The 20,848-nt window shown below is 41.2% G+C and overlaps 1 protein-coding gene across 1 annotated transcript in view; it reads right to left on the minus strand.

Moving 5' to 3' along the window:
* Positions 1-20,848, minus strand: part of MAGI2 (membrane associated guanylate kinase, WW and PDZ domain containing 2) — a 1,350,333-nt gene that overhangs the window by 147,922 nt on the left and 1,181,563 nt on the right. The window contains 3 exon segments of the mRNA XM_030307841.2: positions 2,208-2,456; positions 8,844-9,036; positions 18,206-18,297. Coding sequence (XP_030163701.2) covers positions 2,208-2,456; positions 8,844-9,036; positions 18,206-18,297 — 534 coding nt within the window.

Genomic DNA, 20,848 nt, shown 5'->3' on the forward strand with positions numbered 1-20,848 from the left:
AACATGGGGGCAACTTGCATTTCAAACTCTTTAAATTGAAAGAAATAAATATGTGAGAAAAGAAGCCAGGAAGCATTATGAATATATTTCCACTCTCTAGGGTGATATAAAATAACATACCATTTTGAAAATGGCTAGAATTATTCTTTTGAGGTCAGTCTAATGTCACTTGGTAGGAGGAAAAATTCACATTAATTATAAGCACTTGTACCTGTTGTTTTCCAAATCTACCTATGCATGGGTTTATTTGCAATAGAAAAAGCATTTGTGGTTTCTCTATGTAATGAGTGCATGTGTGTGCACACACACATGCACACACACACACACACACACACACACTTCTCTCTACATTTAGCAATAATGCTGTCACACTTCGAATAAAGCTGAGACCTTAAATACATGTTTAACACTTTAACTGTGGTGGTACACTTTTTATTTTTATCCCAGTCCTTTAGGTTTCCTTCCCCAGTAAACAATCTGACTGACTGGAATAGCTACAAAAGCTCTCTGTGAACATTTTCCCCAAGTATAAATTATTAGAACGCTGTTTATATAATTCACGAAAATCTTTAGTCTTATGTCCTTTTAATCTTGGTGAATCTATTGTACTGACAGTATCCTGTTTTACTCTCTGCTTAAAGATTGGATTTATTTCTTCATCTTGTCATGAAGGGAAAGAGAAATAAAATTGCACTTTCAAATGTATATAATTTAGCTTCTGCAACATATTCGCTGAGGTTCAACACTTTTATAGTTTTCACTCTTGAATTTGTCAAAGGTAATTGTTTCTATTCAGTCCTGGTGGTGTTTTGATAACATTAACTTTATCATATAAAGTTCTTATCCATTCTCGGGGTGCGTGGGGGGCTCAGTCGGTTAAGGGTCCAACTTTGGCTCAGGTCACCATCTTGCAGTCCGTGAGTTCGAGCCCCACGTCAGACTCTGTGCTGACAGCTCGGAGCCTGGAGCCTGCTTTGAATTCTGTGTCTCCCTCTATTTCTGCCCCTCCTTTACTTGTGCTCTATCTCTCTTTCTCTCTCTCAAAAATAAGTAAACATTAAAAAAAAGAAAGTTCTTATTCATTCTCAGTGATTTAATTTTTTGAGTATTGTTTGACGACTCCCCCTCCCCCATGTGCTGGAAACAACCACAGTTTGTAAGAATTTTAAGACTGCAACATGATTCAATTATTTTTTGTCTAAATGCTCTTGGTTTTGGCATTTCTATGTATAATATTTTGGACTAAATCACTTCAATATGAAAAAGAAGCAAATTTTCCTATTGTTTCTTCTGTCCTATCACCTGCCAGTGGCTGAGTGACTTCTGGAATGTGTTGCTAAAAGGAAAACCACCAGGAAGACTGAGAATCTATAAGATGACTGATTGCAAGAGAAATACAACCTCTGGCTGTCACCTGTTGTACAGACCCACAGATTTGGAGGAACCCCAGGTGAAGTCACGTACAACTCCCTTTTCCACTGATACTACCCTGGGAGAAGGTTCCAGTATCTCTGCACCCACAGGGCTGTTTACATGACCTTCTAACTGTGTTTCATGCTTTCACTCTTGCTCTCTTCCCCTGATTTCATTTTGCACAAAAGCAGACTTAAAAAATATAAATCGGATTTCTGTCCATTGCTTAACCCCCTCCAGGGTTCCCATGACTTGGGTTACAATCCAGACTTCTTCCCATGGGCGTGTGAAGCCCTGTGCAGCCTGGCTCCTGTCTTGGTCTCATGCCATGCTCCCCTGTCCACTCCATCACAGCCACACTGGACTTCTACACAGTTCTGGAATGCTGAACTCCTTCTAACCTCAAGGCTCCCTCCTGGACTGCTTTCCTCACAGATCTTTTGCATATCTAATTTCATCCTATCAAACAGGAGGCAGCTCCCTTCCCCTCACACCAACATCCCACACCACTTGGTTTGACTTTCTTTCAGTTTAAAATGAATGAATGAGGATTTTTATGGGAGTTGTGGGGTCAGGGGAACATTAGGTATGATCTTGTATTCTTCCTGAGCCAAAGGTTCAGCAATGTTTGGCTAATCATGTGTTAAGATGCCTTATTTGTGCTCACAGCCCGTAATTTTCCCACTGCACAAGACGCCTATGACAGTCCTCTGATCTGCACGTCCAGTATCCCCACCAACAGAACAAACGAACACAAGACCCTTTGTGCAAAGGCAAGTGAAGCCATCACTCACTGATAGTGGATCCGGACTCAGGTCTGTTCAGGGAGCTGATGATGACAAAGCCGAAGCCTTCGTTCTCTTTGCGGTGAATGACCACATCACTGGTCTGCAGGCTGTGGGAGGCGAAGCCTTCGGGCGGAGAGGCATTGCTACTGGGGGCGGCATGGTTGCTGTTGGTGTAGGCTGCGTAGTCACTGCGTGGAGAGCTGTGGTGGGTTGATACGGAGCCTGGACTCCTCCCGTTCTCTGGGCAGGGCTCCCCTGCAATACACATTGTACCCAAGTAGTCGGTTATTTCACAAGGGTCTTGGAGAGTGCCTCTGCTATACTAGGTGCAGTTCTAGACATTAGCATTGTTACAAGACTGGTTGGTTGATTGCCTTCTAGCCCCAAGAGTGCAGGGCATGCGAAGGGCTACAAACTTAGCTACAAACCTAGCTGTGGAGCACCCAGGTCTAAGCCCCATTCCACCCTTGACAGCAAACACAGCTAACGCCCTCACTGGCTTCCTTTGTGCTGCTTGTAGTTTATATCTTCCTCTTGTTAAATCTGCAACCCTCCAAGACAATGCCTGGTTTTATATATTAAGGTTCTTAGTTGCATAATAATAACTGATCAAAGAAGATTATAAAACAAGTGGACAGTATTTTAAACTGCAGTATGCATAAGAATTACTTAAAGAACTTGTAACAACTGTGCATCTTCAGGGTCCACCTGTGGAAAGTGTTTTCAGTAAATTTAGGAAGATTGGGCACAGGAATCCAGATGAGGCTTCCAAGCCACCATTGAGCAAAGCTGCTGTAGGATATGGTAAGTGGGGCTTACCCCCATGTAAAGGGGGTGTCCATGTAAAGGAACCCATCATAATTTTACTAAAGAGCCACGGTTTTATTTAATTTTGTGATACTCTGTTAGCCTATAAGTGTTAATTCACTCCGCGCAGGTGGGAAACATCCTTCTTAAAGGGTCCTTCCCATACTTCACTTGCTCTAGGATCAGTGTAATGATGATGTTATGATAAGGGACAATGAGTTTTGAATTTCTCAGGGAGATGCTGGCGACGTTGTTCATTTATATTCTGTAGATACACTATTAATCAGCCAGAAAAACCAAACCAATATTTCCATGAGAAAACAAGCTTATTTACAGGGAGAAATGATGGAAAGTTGGAAGCCAAGAGAACCTACTTTTTAAAAATGAAAGTTCATCTGTCATCCAGAAAGAATTTTGTCATTTTAATTTAAGACCTAGGATTTGGTATTCTGATGAAAACAACCGAAGCAGGTACTTAGAATATTGTAATTAGAAATAGGATGGTTTCATCCCCATCTTACAATTTGATTAGTGTGCTCAAAAGATGTTTACGGAGCAGAGAAATAGTAAGAAGGAAAGTAATCACAATTAATGATTCCTTTTTGGATCTTTAGATATCGGTCTCTGTCTTAGGACTTTGGTAGGTGTCTCATATGGCAAGTTAAAAATAATGAGCAAAAATTCCAGTGAAGGCTTTTAACTTCATAAGCTGTGATTCCATTCTGAAAGGAAAAATAATTTCATTTCAAAAATCAAAATCACTTCAAAAATCAGGGAGAAAGAACACAGACTCTAAGAGATTTTTCGTTATACTGTAAAGAAAAAGGAGCTGCCTTTATTCATATACTCGGATTAAAAACAGCCTTACAAAAATGCATTCATTTCTTGTTTGTATTTGCAGAATGATTAAGACCTAGGCTGCTGCTTATTACCATTTGATATATTCGAATTTTTCTGTAAGATTTAATTAATCAGGTTTTAATTAAAGAAAACAAATGGATACTTTACGTCTGGAAGAAATGTACTGAGGTGATAAAAGAACGAAATGTCAACATCAAAGTCTTTCCCTCTTTTCCACCAGAAAAGTGCCTGTAAGATGTACCCTCCCCACCAGAAAATATCATCCAAAGACAAGCTGTTATTGTCTTGGTAAAGCACATGTCCTTTATCAGTCCTTGTGCAAGTTGGAAATAAAGTGATTAGAGATAGTCAGGAAGAAGAAAAACAATTATTAGGCTGCAACATTAAATTGAAAATCTCCTCGAGTTATTGGACCAAATCAGTAACTAAATGTCATAGGCAGTGACAAAAGAGATCTCATTTTCTGGCTGTCATATTTTTAGGGGGTTGAGGGCTGTACTTGTCAGGAGAGCGGCAACGAAGGAAAATGATCTGTCTTTGTAGTAAGTGGCTGGGAGTGGCTCTGCCATAGGGTCTAGAAGAACATCAGGCACTAAGTCAGCATGATGGTCCCTGAGTAAGCGAAAGGGCCAATCCATTAATAGAATATGGTTCTATTGCTTTTGGACTTCTCTTTCAACCTCTAAAACAAAGTTCTTTGTCTTTAACAACATGAGCACATTTAAAGCCAGGGAGTTAAGAAGATTTCCAATGGTAGATTTTGAAGGATAGAATTGATTCTGTGTTATTTTTCTACTCAGCTGGTTCTAGATCCAAATGAGACTGTCTTCTTGCCAACAATCCTTTCTGGTATAGGGCACAGATAGCATTGTTTTAGAATAATACAGTGAATGTCACAAAGTGACCAAATACCATGTGCATTTTTTTTTTTAATTCACTCACTTCCAGCATCTCTGACTCATCCTTCTGGCCCACACACAAATGGGTATACAGAATTCAGTCAATTAGTATCTACTCAAGCCAAATAATTAATTTTTAGCTTGAGCCTTGGTCATACTGGAAATCATCACTGAGCTGACTGGAAGAGGTCCCCATTTGGGAAGGCAGCAATTGTTGGCAACGTCTTCCAGGTGAGGCAGTTTCCATGAGAACAGTCAACTGCTGGCCAGGGACTGCTCCTGGCCTCCAGACCCATCTGTTATTTGGGTTCAGTGCTGGTCTATCCTTTGCTTAGTAATTGTTAAAACTGGTTGCCAATGTTTTCAAAAAGAGATTTTTACAGAAATACAGATTTCTGGTTTCTCTTGAAATATCTAACAATTATCAGCTAGCGCTGGGTAGTGGTGGCTGCCTTCACAGGGTCTGCGTTTGCAAGTCGCCCCAGTGCCGACCACCTCCCCCTTTCCCCCCAGTGTTTCCTGCAGATTCCTGAGTTACTCATTTACTCATAGAGTGAGGAGTATGCAGAGCCAAAGGGACTTGTTCAACTGGAGCCCTTGTTCCCCTTTCAGATCACACTCTGGGTACCAGGACTCTAGGGTTCTGTAACCAATTGACCTTGTCTGATTCCAGAATGTGCCTGGGCCTCTTCTCAGGACCTCAGAAGGATGGCAGCACTGTACACGTCTTGTCTTGTCTTGTCTTGTCTTGTCTTGTCTTGTCTTGAAATGTGGCTGAGGCAATGGGGTATGCTTGCACAGGCTGGAGTGTCCCCATGTATGTGCACTCCATGGGGCCTGCTGGAGCAGGGGGCTGTGCCCTGTCAATACTAGGGGTGGGCCTGCCTGCAGACATTTCAGTTTGTGCACTCCTCCTCTATACTCTTCAAAGCAGACAACGTATTTAAATGGTGACATGCTCATAGACAAAGAAGAAGCAAATGCATTTAGAATTCACAAAAAGTGTAGTAACCATGACCGGGGAATCCATTGGCATCCTAAACAATGGCTAAACTTTTCACCCAGCTTCCAAGGAAATCTTCCTTTTCTTGGCATTAAGCCAAACATTAGACTTTGCCTTGGATGTTAGAGAAAAGAGACTGATGGATAGCTTTAAGACGGACTCTAACATGTTTTGATTAAGTCATAAAACGTTCTTTCACATCAATTCTAGAGTGACACATTAGGAAATTCCTCAGAGACACCCTTCTCTCAGACGAATAATGTGTATTCAAAATAATTTGTCATTAGGTTGAACGTCTCAAAGCAGAGCTACTAAACATATAAATATTTGTATTTCCAGTGTAATAAAGCCACTCTTCTACTATCCTTGGAAAAAAACACAACAGCTAGACACTGGAGCTGGTGGCATGGACAAGATATCTTTCAAAACTAGTTTAAAGTGCAAGATCTGTGGTATAATTATCTGGTAAATAAAATTGGATGAATTACTGGATGTTTCTTCATTTACTCCACAATTTCTCCTTTTTGAGGATCTAGCTCATTGAAAACTCTGCCTTTCTATCTTTAGTGTGTACACTTTAAATATATTTTAATATGTGCTGCAGGTTTTTTGTGTTACTTTAATTTCTGGCCAATGTCATTAACCAGTTGGTATCTCTCCAAATAGATGTGGTTTTCTCTTGAGCATGAACTTGGAGCCAGTGCCCGGTATCTTCTGAGGAGGGGCAGGATGTTTGTATAAGCCGAGGCAAGCATAACGCTAAAGGCTTTAACCCTTATGACCTCTCCTCTTCCCAGCCCCTGATACCTCCACTCTCTTTAGGCAGGAAGGGAAAAATCCGCCCCTCTTCTCATTCACTCAATCTGTCTCTTCACAAGCTGATTGCTCACTTCCCTTCAGCTCTGAACCATCTTCTCGAAAGCCAGGCTTGCACCTCCCACTGCTTTTGCTTAGGAAAGCCTAATAATAATGATAACAGCCCTTGAAAAGGCATCTCCACTGTCATATCCATTTGTAGTTGTCCCTTCTCGCTGTTGGAGAAACAGCAGCTCTGAGGAAAGGCTGTCTTTCTATGCTTTTAAAAAATCTGTTCCAACCTATTTCTAGGCGTTTACTTTACTATCAGAGTATCCTTTCCTGAACTTAATCATTTTCAATACTGATGAAGCTTTCAAGGAAGAGTGAGCCAAATTAACTTGCAAACTCTCCTGGTGTGAATGAGCAGTCTGCAGCAGAGCATTTTCAAAAATTAAATGCACTTGAAATGCACTCGAAAGCCTAATGAGTAGAGTTGGTAAGAACTGCAGCAAGGAGCATCTTCACAAGAGTCACATGATCTGCAAATTGCAAGAATACATTTTTGCAGCATTTGGCATACACTCCAATAGCTTGGGTTGATTAGAACAAAATTTAATTTGCCATAATCAGCTGGTGGCAAGGGGAGCATGAAATTATGTTGTTGCATCAGTTTTGCACTTTGCAGTATATTTCCTTGTAAATCAGGTATCTTTTAAATTTATCTTTGGGTCACAGAACATATAGCTCAGCAAACTTTTTATTAAAAATCACTCTTAGTGAGAGAGACAGTTAAATGTTAACCAAGCAAACACTGTCATCCTCCTGGCATCTTGCCCAAGGATACGGCATAATTCAAGGTGTTTTACTTCTTTGGGTCAAGTGGTATGCCATGAATTTCTGAAGATGAATGTCATTTCGTAGCAAAACCTCCATACCATACAAGATATATAGCAGTCTCTACTGGTGAGGGCTGACAATTCTTCTGACTTGCCCTTTTAAATGATTGCCCTTGATCAAAGTCTAGTTTTTAGAAGACTCGAATAGAAACGGGGACTTTTAGTTCAATTACTGTCTTATCTTCCCTAGTCATTCACAGCTTGTGATTAGTTGGTGTCCCCCCACCACTTTTTAAAATTCAGATGTGTTATAGTAATAACACATATGGAAGACTCCTTATGTTACCGAGTGACATTTGCTAAAGGTTGGCCTCGCGTCTTTGAATTCACTGGGGGTGGGCTGGGCGGGGGCCTGAGGTGGCAATAAGCACTGGCTGGGGAGCTAAGAGCCTCTGCATTATCACTGACTCGCTGAAGACTTCGGGGAAGCTACTGAACCTCTGGGCCTCGGTTTCCTCATCTGTAAACATGAGTGAGCTCACGCCACTCAGGTCCCTCCTAATCTCTCTGAGGAGGTCCAAGGGGCTGAGCAGAGAGGCCGGTGGCCACGAGGGCAGAAGGTGACAGAACATCGTCGGTGCTGTTCCTCTTGTAATTCACAGGACAAAGCACAGGCAATTTGGGACCCCATTCCCAACAGTACTGAGTGCTTAGATTACAAAAAATAGTTGATGTTTGTAACAGACATATTCATAAAAATATAAATCTTTTTTGGGGGGACTGAGATGGTGGAGAGAGATGAACTGAATCCTGTTATGAGTGTGAAGAGTGACTGTTGAAAGTTAAGTCTTTGGTGTGTTCTTTTATGAAGCTGAGACATGGTTGTAAAGGGAATAACTGCTTCTGATTGATCGGTTTCATAAGTTTGGAATTAAATGAATTGCGTTTTCTAAGAGTGACGTACCACTGTATTTTTGTCATAGTTTTATTGTTACCTTTTATCAGGCTCTACAACGGAGGCTAATTTTCCATCCTAGTTGCCTTATTATGGTATCAAAATGCTGTGGTTCTTCGTTTGTAAACACAATGAGGAACATTTTCAAAAGCTGTGTTTTTTCACTGCTGTAATGTTCCTTTTATAACGAGCATCCACCAAAGAGCAAAGAGCATACACATCTCAAATTAGCCCCAGGCTTTGCTAGAAATTTTTAATGACTACACTGAAAACATAGGCCTGAAAGACTGCTTGGAATTATACTACTGGGGTGAAAATCTGCACTTTCAAAATCACAGTTACATTTGGAATATCTAGGGTGACTTTTTTCCGTGTGTAAAATAGACACTGACTTAAAATTTGGTTTCAAGTGTCCTTACCCTGTCCCACAAAAGCATTTCAGCACCTAATCCCCAACCCTAACCGCTGGCTTTAGTCACACACCTCCACATAGCACCTTCCTTCTCACAGTGAGGTTGACCTGCCCGTTCCGAGCTGCATGGTGCATAAGGTCGATGACATAGCGGTGGGTCTTGCCAGCCACTGGAATCCCGTCGACATAGACCAGCTCGTCTCCTGGGTGTAGGCGGCCGTCTCTGTCGGCTGAACCCATGGCAATGACAGCGCCAATCAAAATCTAGAGACGCGGTGAGAAGGGAAGGATATTTACATTTCAACTTTTCCTCCCATATCTATGTATATATAATTTCTTTATGTAAATACATAGTAATAATAGACAATAGATGATATTAACTGATAGTAATAATAGTAATAGGTAATAATATCATTTATAGGTCTAATTTCTTTATATATATGTACAACTTGGTGTAAAGTTTTAGTTCCACCTTCTACCCCTTACTCCAAACCTGAGCATGTACTTGAAAACTGAAAAATGAGGGGCTGCAGGGTTTCTTTCTTACTCTTCCAGTTTGCTAACTCCTTCTAGAGAAATTAACATTTTGAACTTGCTGCATTTGCTTCCTGGCCCACTAGTCATCACCCTTAAGGAAAATTCTAACCCCAAATAACCTGATGTTACTGGTTACCGTTCATGAAACAAGTTGGGGATTGAATCTTGGTTCCACTTCTTATTTGTGTGGCCTTGGGCAAGTCTTAACCTCTGTGAGCCTCAGTTTCTTCACATGCAAAATGGGGAAGTAAAGTAATGGGGGCTACTTTACAGAGTTGTTGGGAGAATTGAATGAAATGATGCACGTGACGCATTTAACTTTGCTTGAGGCATATAGTGAGTGCTCCAAAAATGTCAGGGAAACTAGCTGCTTGTGCATATTATGAAACTGATACAGGTTCAAAACGTTTTTGTTTTTTGCTTTGCTTTGAAAGGCTGGAGATAAGGAGAAAATAAAATAAAAACAAAGCAAAACTTGTAGTTGGCTTTTCTGGCCATTTGATTTTAGAAAAGTCTCAGTCAGGGGCGCCTGGGTGGCGCAGTCGGTTAAGCGTCCGACTTCAGCCAGGTCACGATCTCGCAGTCCGTGAGTTCGAGCCCCGCGTCGGGCTCTGGGCTGATGGCTCAGAGCCTGGAGCCTGTTTCCGATTCTGTGTCTCCCTCTCTCTCTGCCCCTCCCCCGTTCATGCTCTGTCTCTCTCTGTCCCAAAAATAAATAAATGTTGAAAAAAAAAAAAAAAGAAAAGTCTCAGTCAAACCTCCTCCCAGTTTTTGCTCCATTCCTTTGAATACTTCCTTAGAGCATTGTCCCCTGCACAAAGAACACCCCCGGTTCTGCCTGTCACTGGAAATACTTCTGATGTTTAGGTGACTATCATACCCGGAAATGGGGAGGTACACATCTGGGAAACGTGTGAATTGTAATTCCCTGAACGAGTAATCATAATAAAAGGCATAACATAAGGTTTCCCTCTTCCCATTTGAAATATTTAGGTTAGTATCCATCAGCAAGGCTTTATTTTCTCTGTCATTGAAAAGGCATAGTACTAAATATTTTAGTTTTGCTATTTAACCTACAGATAAATTTTCCAATACATGGACAATGGACATCCTTTTTCTTTTTCCAAGTGGCTTAGCCATACAGCTCTGAAGGCAGTTGTTACCCTTAGCCTGATAATATTACAGAGACTGTAGTCTAAGTTTTATTTTAAGTCTTTATAAAATGATCCCTTGCTCATAGACTGTTTCTTTCAGGCACAATGATTTCTTCCAAATTGCCGATCTGTGGATCCCAGCTAATTTGGAGAGTTGTTGCTATGTGATCTGCAGGCTTACAGGTCTTCAGGTGTGGAAGCAGACAGATTCTTACTTGGTCACACTGCTCAGTGTGGCCTGTTAACATGGCAACCAGGTCTGAATGCCCAGGACTTCTCAGGTATATGGAAAATTAGAGTCTGAAGAGTATTCTCTTTTCCCTGAGGACTTCACAGCCTTCGTCCACTGAATTTTATCCATAGGAATAAAAAGTCCTTTATGACTACAGCTGCTTTTCCCCTATTCCTGGGGAGGGGGTGGGGGTAGATTTGCTTCCATGTGGAATTATTTGTGCTCTGATCGGTGATTCATTAGTGCTATCACAAGGAAAACCACACGTATCCTGCCTTAGATTGGCTGCATAGTGTGGTTCCTCCCCTAGGACACTCTGCACCCATTTACTATAGGCCAGTAGTCGGGCACGCTTCTGACATTCTCCATTTCCCTTATTGTCATGCCAACCTGAATTTAGGAGTTTCTTTCTAAAGATGTTCCAATCTATTCTTCATAAGACTCAACCTGTTAAGAAGCCCTTCAAAGATTTGCTAAGTGCTTTGTACAAAAGCCAGTTAAAATGAATGTTTATGTTTGTCCACAGCCCCTTGAAAAGCTGCATTTAGCTGGGTTAGTCCCTCAAAATGCTTCAACCTTTAGATTTCCTACATGCCTTAGTGAGAGAGTTTATAGCTAGTTACAGAGAAAAAATGGCTCATGAACTCCTTGGCTGGTAATTATCAACTTTAAGCTATAGTTCTGATTCTAACTGATGAAAGTGAGCCAAAATATAGGTTACAACTGAGAGATCCAGGGCTGCAATTGGGCCCTCGACAAAAATAGTAAAAACAAAATTTCACTTTGGAAAAAAAAAAAACCCAAAATGTCACATTGGAAAATTCCCATTCCTCCCTTGCTGTAAGCAGACAGCAAAGATATAAAGATACTCTTGAAGTTATCTTCTGTGTTACTAGGTGATACTAGTATAGTATCATCCATTAAAAGGACAATCCCAGTAGGGGCGCTGGGGTGCCTCAGTCGGTTAAACATTAAAGTGTCCGACTTTGGCTCAAGTCATGATCTCATGGTTCACGAATTTGAGCCCTGCATCTGGCTTTCTGCTGTCGGCACAGAGACCGTTGGGGATCCTGTTCCACCCCCACCCCTCCCCCACTCGTGCTCTCTCTCTTTCAAAACATAAACATTAAAAAAAAAGAAAAATCCCAGTAAAACATCTGCTTTTCAGCTGCATTGCTGTGATATGAGTACCCTTCTTACCAATTAATTTATCTACCAAATATTTATTGAACCCATGGGCCCTTCTAGGTGTTAGGAATTCATCAGTGAACAATAAATACAAATCCCTACCACATAGAACTTCTTTTTTCATGGTTAGACAATGAGAAGTGTGTGTAGTAAGTGTGTAAATTATGTTGCATGCTAGCAGGCACGTCCCGTGGAAAAAAGAGAGCAGGTTGGGATGGTAGATGGGTGTCAGTCATGTGGCCATGGTGGTGTGAGAGCTGGTTAGGGCAGGCGTCCCTGAGAAGTCGACATTTGAGCAAAGACATTTTATCAAGTCTTACATGGTTGTTTCCAAATAAGTGGTATATTCAACATAATACTTCAATATAATTTATTGTATAGTATTATGTTGTTATTATATACATATATACTATTACATAACTACATTATATAATCCATCCTCTACCTTGTTTCAAACAGAGGTTGACATAAACTATTAAACAAGCTTGAATTGCACTGAGCGTGGTGTGCTGGAGCAGGCACTGAGTCGCATGCCCATTAGCTATATACATTAGTCACATTCGCTCCATTCATCAGTAACTGCTGCCTTTGCTGGGGAGAGACTGACCACACACACTGTCACTGCTTCCGGCTCTCATGGGGCTGTTGTTCCTTCGCCTTTGGCCGTTTTGCACCTTTGTGCATTATATTTCGCTGCAGATACAGAGCTAGCTCTATGTATCTCTATTCAGGAAAACAACCAACACAACTTATTTTTTTTCCTTTTAATTCAAATATGTTTTGTATGCTCCAGCCATTCTATTAGTTTATTTCCTGTCTGCCACCGTCACTGCAGGGACTAGATGATCTATGATTCCTTCTTGTACTGTAGGTTCATACTAGCTTTTCAATGTATAGACATTCTAACGTATGCTTAGGCTGTCGAGAACATGCCTTGGGACATCTGATCCTTTAATCAAGTAGTTCTAACATTTTAGGGTGCATACCGATTACCTGGTGAGCTTATTAAAACACAGAGTTGGGAACTACTCGCAAGAGTCTGACTCTGCAGCCTGGGGTGGAACCTGAGATTCCACATGTTTAACAAGCTCCCAAGAGAGGCTGGAAGCTTCAGTTTGTAGCTCTGTCACACTCTTACTAACGAGATTCTGAGTATTCTCACTTGGTCCAATGGCTATGGGATCTATGGTCTCACTGGTCACTTCTAAGTCTGCTGAAGGACTCTCCTGCCAGTGCCTGGCCTGAGCTCCTTGACACATCACACTGATCACTCTGCAGGTCTACTGAGGGACTCCCTCACCCCAAGCACATGGTCTGGGCTCACCGGCCCATCAGGCTACATTTTCTTTCCAGTCTTGCTTTCCAAGGGCTACACTGGCCTCTGAGCCTTCCCAACCAACACTGGTCTCACACCACGCACACCTCTGTCGAGCCTCACTAGATCCTTTAGCCTGTGTAGACCCACTCATCAGTTTTCTCATTGCACTTGGGGAGTTCTTTATCTTGTCTCTAGTGCTTTGGCCCTGAAGGAAGAGCTTTGTGGCCAAAGAGCTCGAAAAAGACTGCCCCCTGACCCCATAAACAACTGACCCATGGTCTTATCTTTCCAAGTGACTTCTCTAAAGAACAAAAGAATCACAATAATAACTCCATAACTCTATCTTACAGGCTACGAGGGCATGGAACAAAACAGAGTATTTGATATGAAATAAGAGCGGTTCACATTCAAGTGGCTGAAATCCCAGTGAGCCAGGGGAAAACACACACACACACACACACACACACACACACGAAAATGCAAGCAAATAACTAAGAAACAAACAAAACCAAAATCATATGTGTAGGCCTTTTAATTCCTTTAATTCCTTCCTGCTCTACCTAATGCAAGTCCAGCCCCAGTAGCTCTGATCTGCAATAATTATAGCCTGGGACAACTTGACAATGTGGCCAGAAGATTTCAGGCTCTTGCCTTCCAAAACTTCTCCACAAGTTTGCACAGACTCCCTGACCAAGGAGTATGTCTAGCATTACCTCTTTCTTTCTACAAACAGTTTTTCTCCATTGCAGCATTTTCTAAGTCTTTCCACCTTGATGCCTTCCCATCTCTTTTCAGCTCACAGCTGGAAATCTCATTTTTGTTCCTTTCTGGCAATTTTTCATTTCTTTCTATTTCTATTGTTATTTAACTGTGAAAAGTATTTCCTCTTGCAGGAAAAAATGCCCATATGCTTTGTTGGAGCTGGACTCCTGCTGTTCATTATTTGCCAAAAGCTATGTTGTCGTGTTTAATGTGCACCCTGAGATGTCAGTACCATTTCATATATATGGAGGCAGAAACCTGTTTGATGTAATTTATGAGACCTCCTGTGGCTGGGGACCAAGTCACCTCATGAGTCTCTTCTTTTGTAGCACATCAGCAATTAAATGAGGCCAGCACATTTTGTTTATATATTATCTCTGGGCTTAACCATGGAGGAAAGCAGGAAGGAAAGGCTTATGGGAAATCTTTACAGTAGAGTCACTCTTCCTGACATGATCTTTCTGAGGTGCAACATTCTGGTTTTTCAGGGCATTACTTTCTGGCTTTGCTTGCTTTAGGAAGATTTAGGCTTCTACTTTAATGGCTTAAATGTCAAAATTGTAACTCGTAGCCTGCATGTGTCTTAAATCATTCAAGTGAAAGAATAAACCAGAATAGATCTAAATAAACCCAATGGGGATAACAGGCAATCTATATCATCTGAGGAGGCTTATCACAGATCCTGGATGCCTGCCCACTGGATGGGAGAGAGGACTCTGGAGTCAAAGCCAATGTTCAGAAGGGTTGAGAATCTGGGAGCCAGTGCACTGACTAGGTGGAAAGCTGTCCTGAGGCCAGGTGGTGACCATGGCTGCATTAACACACCTGAGTTTCATTTTGAGCAACATGTGTTCCATTTGGGCAACAATTCTATTGCTTCCGTGCCAGGCAAATTTCAGCCAGACTCTTCCCTTCTTGAGCCAGCTGAGACCAGGCCTTCCCTGTGAACTGTCATGCAGTCCTTTCTCCCCCTGGGGAGGCAGAGACTGTTGAGGAAAATATTTCCTGAGTGTGGTGCTAGTTTACCTGCAAAGCAGACAAAGCATGAGCCTGTGTGTGTGCGGGGGAGGGGTTCGAGCAAAGTGAGAATTTTACATTTCAAAGACTGTATTGAAGTAAGCATCATGGAAAGAGTTGGAACTTTATTTCCCTTACATTCATTTCATAGTTTAATCTCTTATTTGTATTTATATATAAAGGAAGGAAACTGATCACATGTTCAGTGCTTAGGGCTTGTAAAAACCATGATCTGGCCCTGACTGAAGATTCCTTTGGTACAAAATATTCACCTTTAAATCCAGTCCTCTGGGGTTGGGAATCTCAAAGACAGTAGACTAAATGAGCAACACAGGCAAAAGGGGGTCTTGGGAGCTGTGGCCATGTTCAGTCTAAAAGGGACCACGACATAGCTCCAGCCAGTTGTTGTGGAGAAAGATAAGCCTAATGTTGCTAGATCTATCTTTCAAGGAATTATGGAAATCTGAATTTTTAAAAATGTGAAATTAGCTGTTTTTCCACAATTTTAAAGCACTGGGTTGAACAAAGCATGTTGTAGGGTTACCAGGACACCATCCCTGGACTAGGCTGTTTTAATTCTATATCCAGGACTAGGCCGTTTTAATTCTACAGAGCCCATAGGATCTAGAGGCCTCAGAAAATATAAATTCCAGATTTTTTTTTTCTGAGACGTTCAGGTGATGATTTGGCTGGGTGAAGAGGGCTCTCTTCAGTTTCATTTAGCAAATATCTATTATACCAGGCTCTGTGCTAGGCTTGGAAGACATAGACACATCAAAACATGGTCCTTGCCTTCAAGGAATTCCCAGATTGGTAAGCGGAAAAAAGTATGTTAGTCAGTGCATTCTGGAACAAACATGAACCTCGTCTTTCTGGCAGACACCCCTTGGGTTGGTAAGTTTGAAGCATTATGTTAGAAAAAGTATAATGAATTCTAATGGATTTACCCTTAAATGCTCTACAAAAGTCTCAGTATCCCTCACAATGCTATAAAGATCAACTTAAAGTGCCATTACTTCCTTAACTTAGTATCTTTTAAACATATGGGTGTGCAATAAAGAATTTAGTCTGAGCCTCAGGAAAGAGGTCTGGCCTTTCCTGAAATGTAACCTTCAGACTATTGCAACAGGAGTGTCTTTGTTGTTCATGGTGAACCCCTTGTACTGAACCTGAGAGTTTATGCTAATGAGGAGACTCATGGTGAGTACCTGTTACTTTATGCTAAAGGAGATGATTCAGGGTGGAGCCAGCCACACCTACAGTCTTAGGGTGGGGGCTGACTATACCAGAATGAATAGCCACATAATTAGAGGACCGGGCCTTTGAATCTTGTGACATCGACCTGATCTCTGGGAAGGAGAGGGGCTAGAGATTGAGCTCAATCACCTCAATGACTCAGTCACTCCTACTCCAATAAAAACTCTGGACACCAAAACTTGGGTGAGCATCCCTGGTTGGCAATCTTCTGTGCATCCATGCTGGGAGGATAACCTGTCCTTGAGGATGATGGAGGTTTTGCATGTGGAACCCTTCCAGACTTTGTCTTATGTGCCCCCCCCCCCTTTTTTTCTGGTTGGTCCTAATATGTACCCTTTCACTATAAAACTAATCACAAGTACAGTACTTTCCTGAGTTCTATGAGTTATTCTAGTGAATTATCAAATCTGAAGGAGGCCATGGGACCCTTAAATTTGCAGCTAGTGTCTGAAGTGAGGGACATTCTTCCCTCAGACTTTTTAGTTATTGCAGTTGTTGTCAGGCATATGGGGCAGATTTGGCTTTCTTGAGGACTGTGACCTTGACCTCCAGTTTGGCTAATGGCACACCATTCATCTATAGAGCACTAATGGAGAATAAAAAGGGGAAGACGAAGTCCCTGCTTAGGAGGAATTTTAAATCCTGTTGATCAAACTAAATAGGGAGACATATGAGCAGGTTAGAGAATAATCCTGAAGGAAGCTATGTCAGACAAATACCCTGTGGAAGCGAGGAGGCTAAATATTTACATATGTGAAGGAACTGGATACTATTGTTGGTTCTGTCTATATAAAGCAAGATGAATTATAGAGAAGAGTGAGGATGTCTCCTGACCAGATGACTGAGGATCCCTCAGAAACTGAGAACCACGTGGCAAATAGAAGGAGAACAAGTCTGTGAAAGGGAGCAGAATGTAAGTGAGATTTGTTCTTTCTACCCATGATATGAGATCCTTAATTTAATCTCTGGATAAATAAAAGTCCAAAATTATTTGAGCCCTGTATTTTACCGTGGCACTCTCTTCCTTCAAAACACTAGTAGGGAAGTCCAGATAACCCTCATTGGTAAATTCACTTTCACATCTTTTCTCATAAAGCTTTCTCTCTATTGAGAGAGCACTATAATCCTCATTTTACAGATGAGGAAACTGAGGCTTACAGCTTAACTCCCTTTCATGAGCTGGGATCGGGTTAAGGCACTTGAGCTGGAATGGGGTGTTATTTATTCAAACCTCTCATGAATCTGACTTAGCCATATTGGGTACCATTTAAGACACATCTTTTACAATGAGTATTTTATGGCTGATATTTTGATACATGCTCATTAATCTAGCTTTGCAATGTTTTCTGTATATTATTTTATGCTTTTACTCTGGTGTATAATGACTGTGTGTGTGTGTGTGTGTGTGTGTGTGTAATTTCTCCAGAGCCCTCCCCAAATTCCCAATGTTGTGCCAATTGAAGTTCACTTTGTGAACATCTCACGGGAATCCCTTAGTTTGAATCTTCCTGAGATTTTGCAGCATTGAGCCTGGTTTTGCTTCTGTTTATCCCTGTGTTTTCTCTCCTGTGCAGTCCGGATTGCAAACATACATAATTCTGCTGGTCCAAGGCACCTCTTCACATATACCTTCTGTCATACTATGGCTTACCTATGGGGTGCTGTCCAGAGTGACCAGGGGTCCAATACAATTAAATAATTGAAATATTCAAGAGGAATTCAATCCCTTCTAAGGAGAGTAATGTCCCCTCTTAATGTATGTACATTAACTTATGAGGATTTATTGGCATGAAAACACTGACATGTTTTGAGAACTTAAACAGCAAGAAAAAAACACACCAAACCTCAAACTCTTCTTGAGTCCTCGAAGATTTTCTTTTAGATGTCATAGTGGGTGGTGTTTCCCCTGATGCACAAACACATAAAATATATAGCCCACAGTGTGGAAATAAAGAAGTTTCAACTTACCGGCTGCCCAGGCTCATCCCCCCCGAGGATTCTGAAGCCAAATCCAGACTCCATCCTGCGAAGGTGAACATCCAGTTCCTTATAATCTGGACCTGGCATAAAGGAGATCCCATTGAGTGATGAATTCTGTCCCCTCCCCGCTCCCTGAGAAACTGAACACACTGATGATAAATTAATTTCGTGGATGTGATTAATGAGAGTGCTGTTAGAGTTGGTGGAGAGCACTGAGGATAAAAAGAAATATGGTGACAAAATGTTCCCAAATTAGGTAGTCTCTGGATTAACAGTGACCAAACAAGAGTATTACCATAGGCAGAAAGAACATACAAATTTCCTGACTGAAAAAGAAAAATGATCGTCTTATAATTCCTTATTTTCCTGAGAGCATTCAGATTGCTCTCAGGAAGATTGGCTGTCACTCTGAGGATGTTGACTCTGACTAGAATGATCGTTTCAGAAATCCGAGAGAGCAGAAGATAATATCCTGGAGCTACCTGGTACAGTCTTGCCTAGTGATCTACTAATATCTGCTCATGTCTTGATGCATCCAATTTAGTGTGTGTCGGGGATGGGGAGATACAAACATATGCCTATTTGTCTTTTTTTAAATGGTAAAAATTAGAAAAGATAGAATTTAAACTTTTCTGTATTGGGCATTTGAGTGAACTCGTATCTCCCCAAACATTTTAAGATGTGGAAGCCACGAGGAGATTCACTACTGACTTCACTATTACTACTACACTAATATATCCACAATAAACTGGAAGAGAGATACTTCTCTGCAGTTAGTTGAAAGAACAGAAACACACTTAAAAATAAGCTGGGACACTCTGGATGTCAATTTTTTCAAGTTTAGAGTAAATATACAGTAAAACAATACGAACTCTTCTGATTTTTTAAGAAGGATGTGATTTATGCTTACCCTTTACCCTTGGGCCTTTGAATCCTTCTCAAGGGGATAAAGTCTCCATCATGACTGAGTTGCGCATACTTTTGTGGCCATTGTTAGGATGCCAATGAATGATTAGCAACTTTGGGAAATACTTATTAATGCCATCCTTTGCTTAAGAAGTATTCAGTGATCCTGGGGCGCCTGTGTGGCTCAGTCGGTTAAGCAGCCGACCCTTGATTTTGGCCCAGGTCATGATCTCACAGTTTGTGGGACTGAGCCCCACACTGGGCTCTGTGCTGACAGCACGGAGCCTGCTGGATTCTCTCTCTCCCTTGCTCTCTGTCCCTCCCCCCACTCTTGCTTGCATGCTCTCTCTCTCAAAATAAATAAATAAAAGTTAAAAAAATAAAAAAAAGTAGTATTTAGTGATCCTAGGCCTTAATGGTTTAAAGGAAGTATTAAAACTTACAGAATCAAGTATTAAGTTAAATTGCTTACGCAGGATGGTTTTGAAAATTGGGATGGGATTTCAGAGAAGGATCCTCGTGGCACAGGAAGCTGTGTCTGACCTACTTGGATATATAGTAATAGTCAGAGTTGAGAGAGAGAGACTCAGTGAATGATGGCCAGGCAAATCTTTCCTAGGCTCTATAGTAAGTGGGGCTGCTGCAGTGATCCAGTAAACAAGGCACATGATATTGGGCTTGCCCTGGTGTCCTCCAGTATGGGCTATGCATTCCCAGTTATATACAAAAGGAAATTCATTCATTTCTGAAATGTAAGCATAAGCTGATTGTGCTAGTGTTCTCAAAAAACAAAACAAAACAAAACTGAGTCAAGCCCAAAGTACATTTGTATATATGTATATACTGTGCAAGAATCCATGACCATTCATTCCCTCTCATGAGCAGATGCACATATAACCAAAGTCCTTTCCATTCAATGACTAATATAAAACTCAAAAAAGATGAACCAATTGGACCTCCACATCCATTAGTCATCTTTTATAAATTGTATTATCATTCATATTTGAAAGATGAGAACTTAGAAGAATTCAGCTGGGTGGCAAAAGGAAGATGAAAACTTTGCCCTATACTCTACAAGTCACAACTGACTTTTGAACTTAGTTTATTCCTGGGGTCTGCAACATCATGTATGAAATCTCATATTGGGAGTGTGTGCTCCTTTGGGGCTTTGGGACTCCAGGCAGGTGGAATAGCCCTCTAAAATCATAGCAAGCATGGGTACTCCTCCCAAGGGAGGATAAAGGCAAGGGGAGATGGGAAGATGACAGACAGTGCCCAAGATTTTAGAAATCTTTAGTTGTTTATGATGCGATTGTTCGCAGTAATCTCTTCTCTAGGTAACTTTTCACTTACAGGACTCTAGATCATGTGAAAGATAAATAGAGACCATAAAAAATACAAAGAGAACACACACACTATATAATCAGAACGTTCCACCTACTCTTATAAATATTTTCATTTTTGCATCATTGGTGAGTAAGGTAAGTGGGAAATTGTTCTTCCAATGGCTTCAGCATCAATCCATATTGCACGAGGAACTCTAAAAGCAGTTTACTATGCAATCCATTTTATTTGCTAAATAATACTCCCCCCCACTCCCTGCCCAAAGTGCCAAAATTATGGCAATCCCAGGAACAGAATTTTGAGACATGCCAGGGGACAAGGGGGTTGTCTTGTGTCAGAGGATGCTGTAAGTCCTGGAAGAATCAGAAAGCTTTTCTTTAA

This window comes from Lynx canadensis, chromosome A2, assembly GCF_007474595.2.
Source record: "Lynx canadensis isolate LIC74 chromosome A2, mLynCan4.pri.v2, whole genome shotgun sequence".
Lineage (NCBI taxonomy): Eukaryota > Metazoa > Chordata > Mammalia > Carnivora > Felidae > Lynx > Lynx canadensis.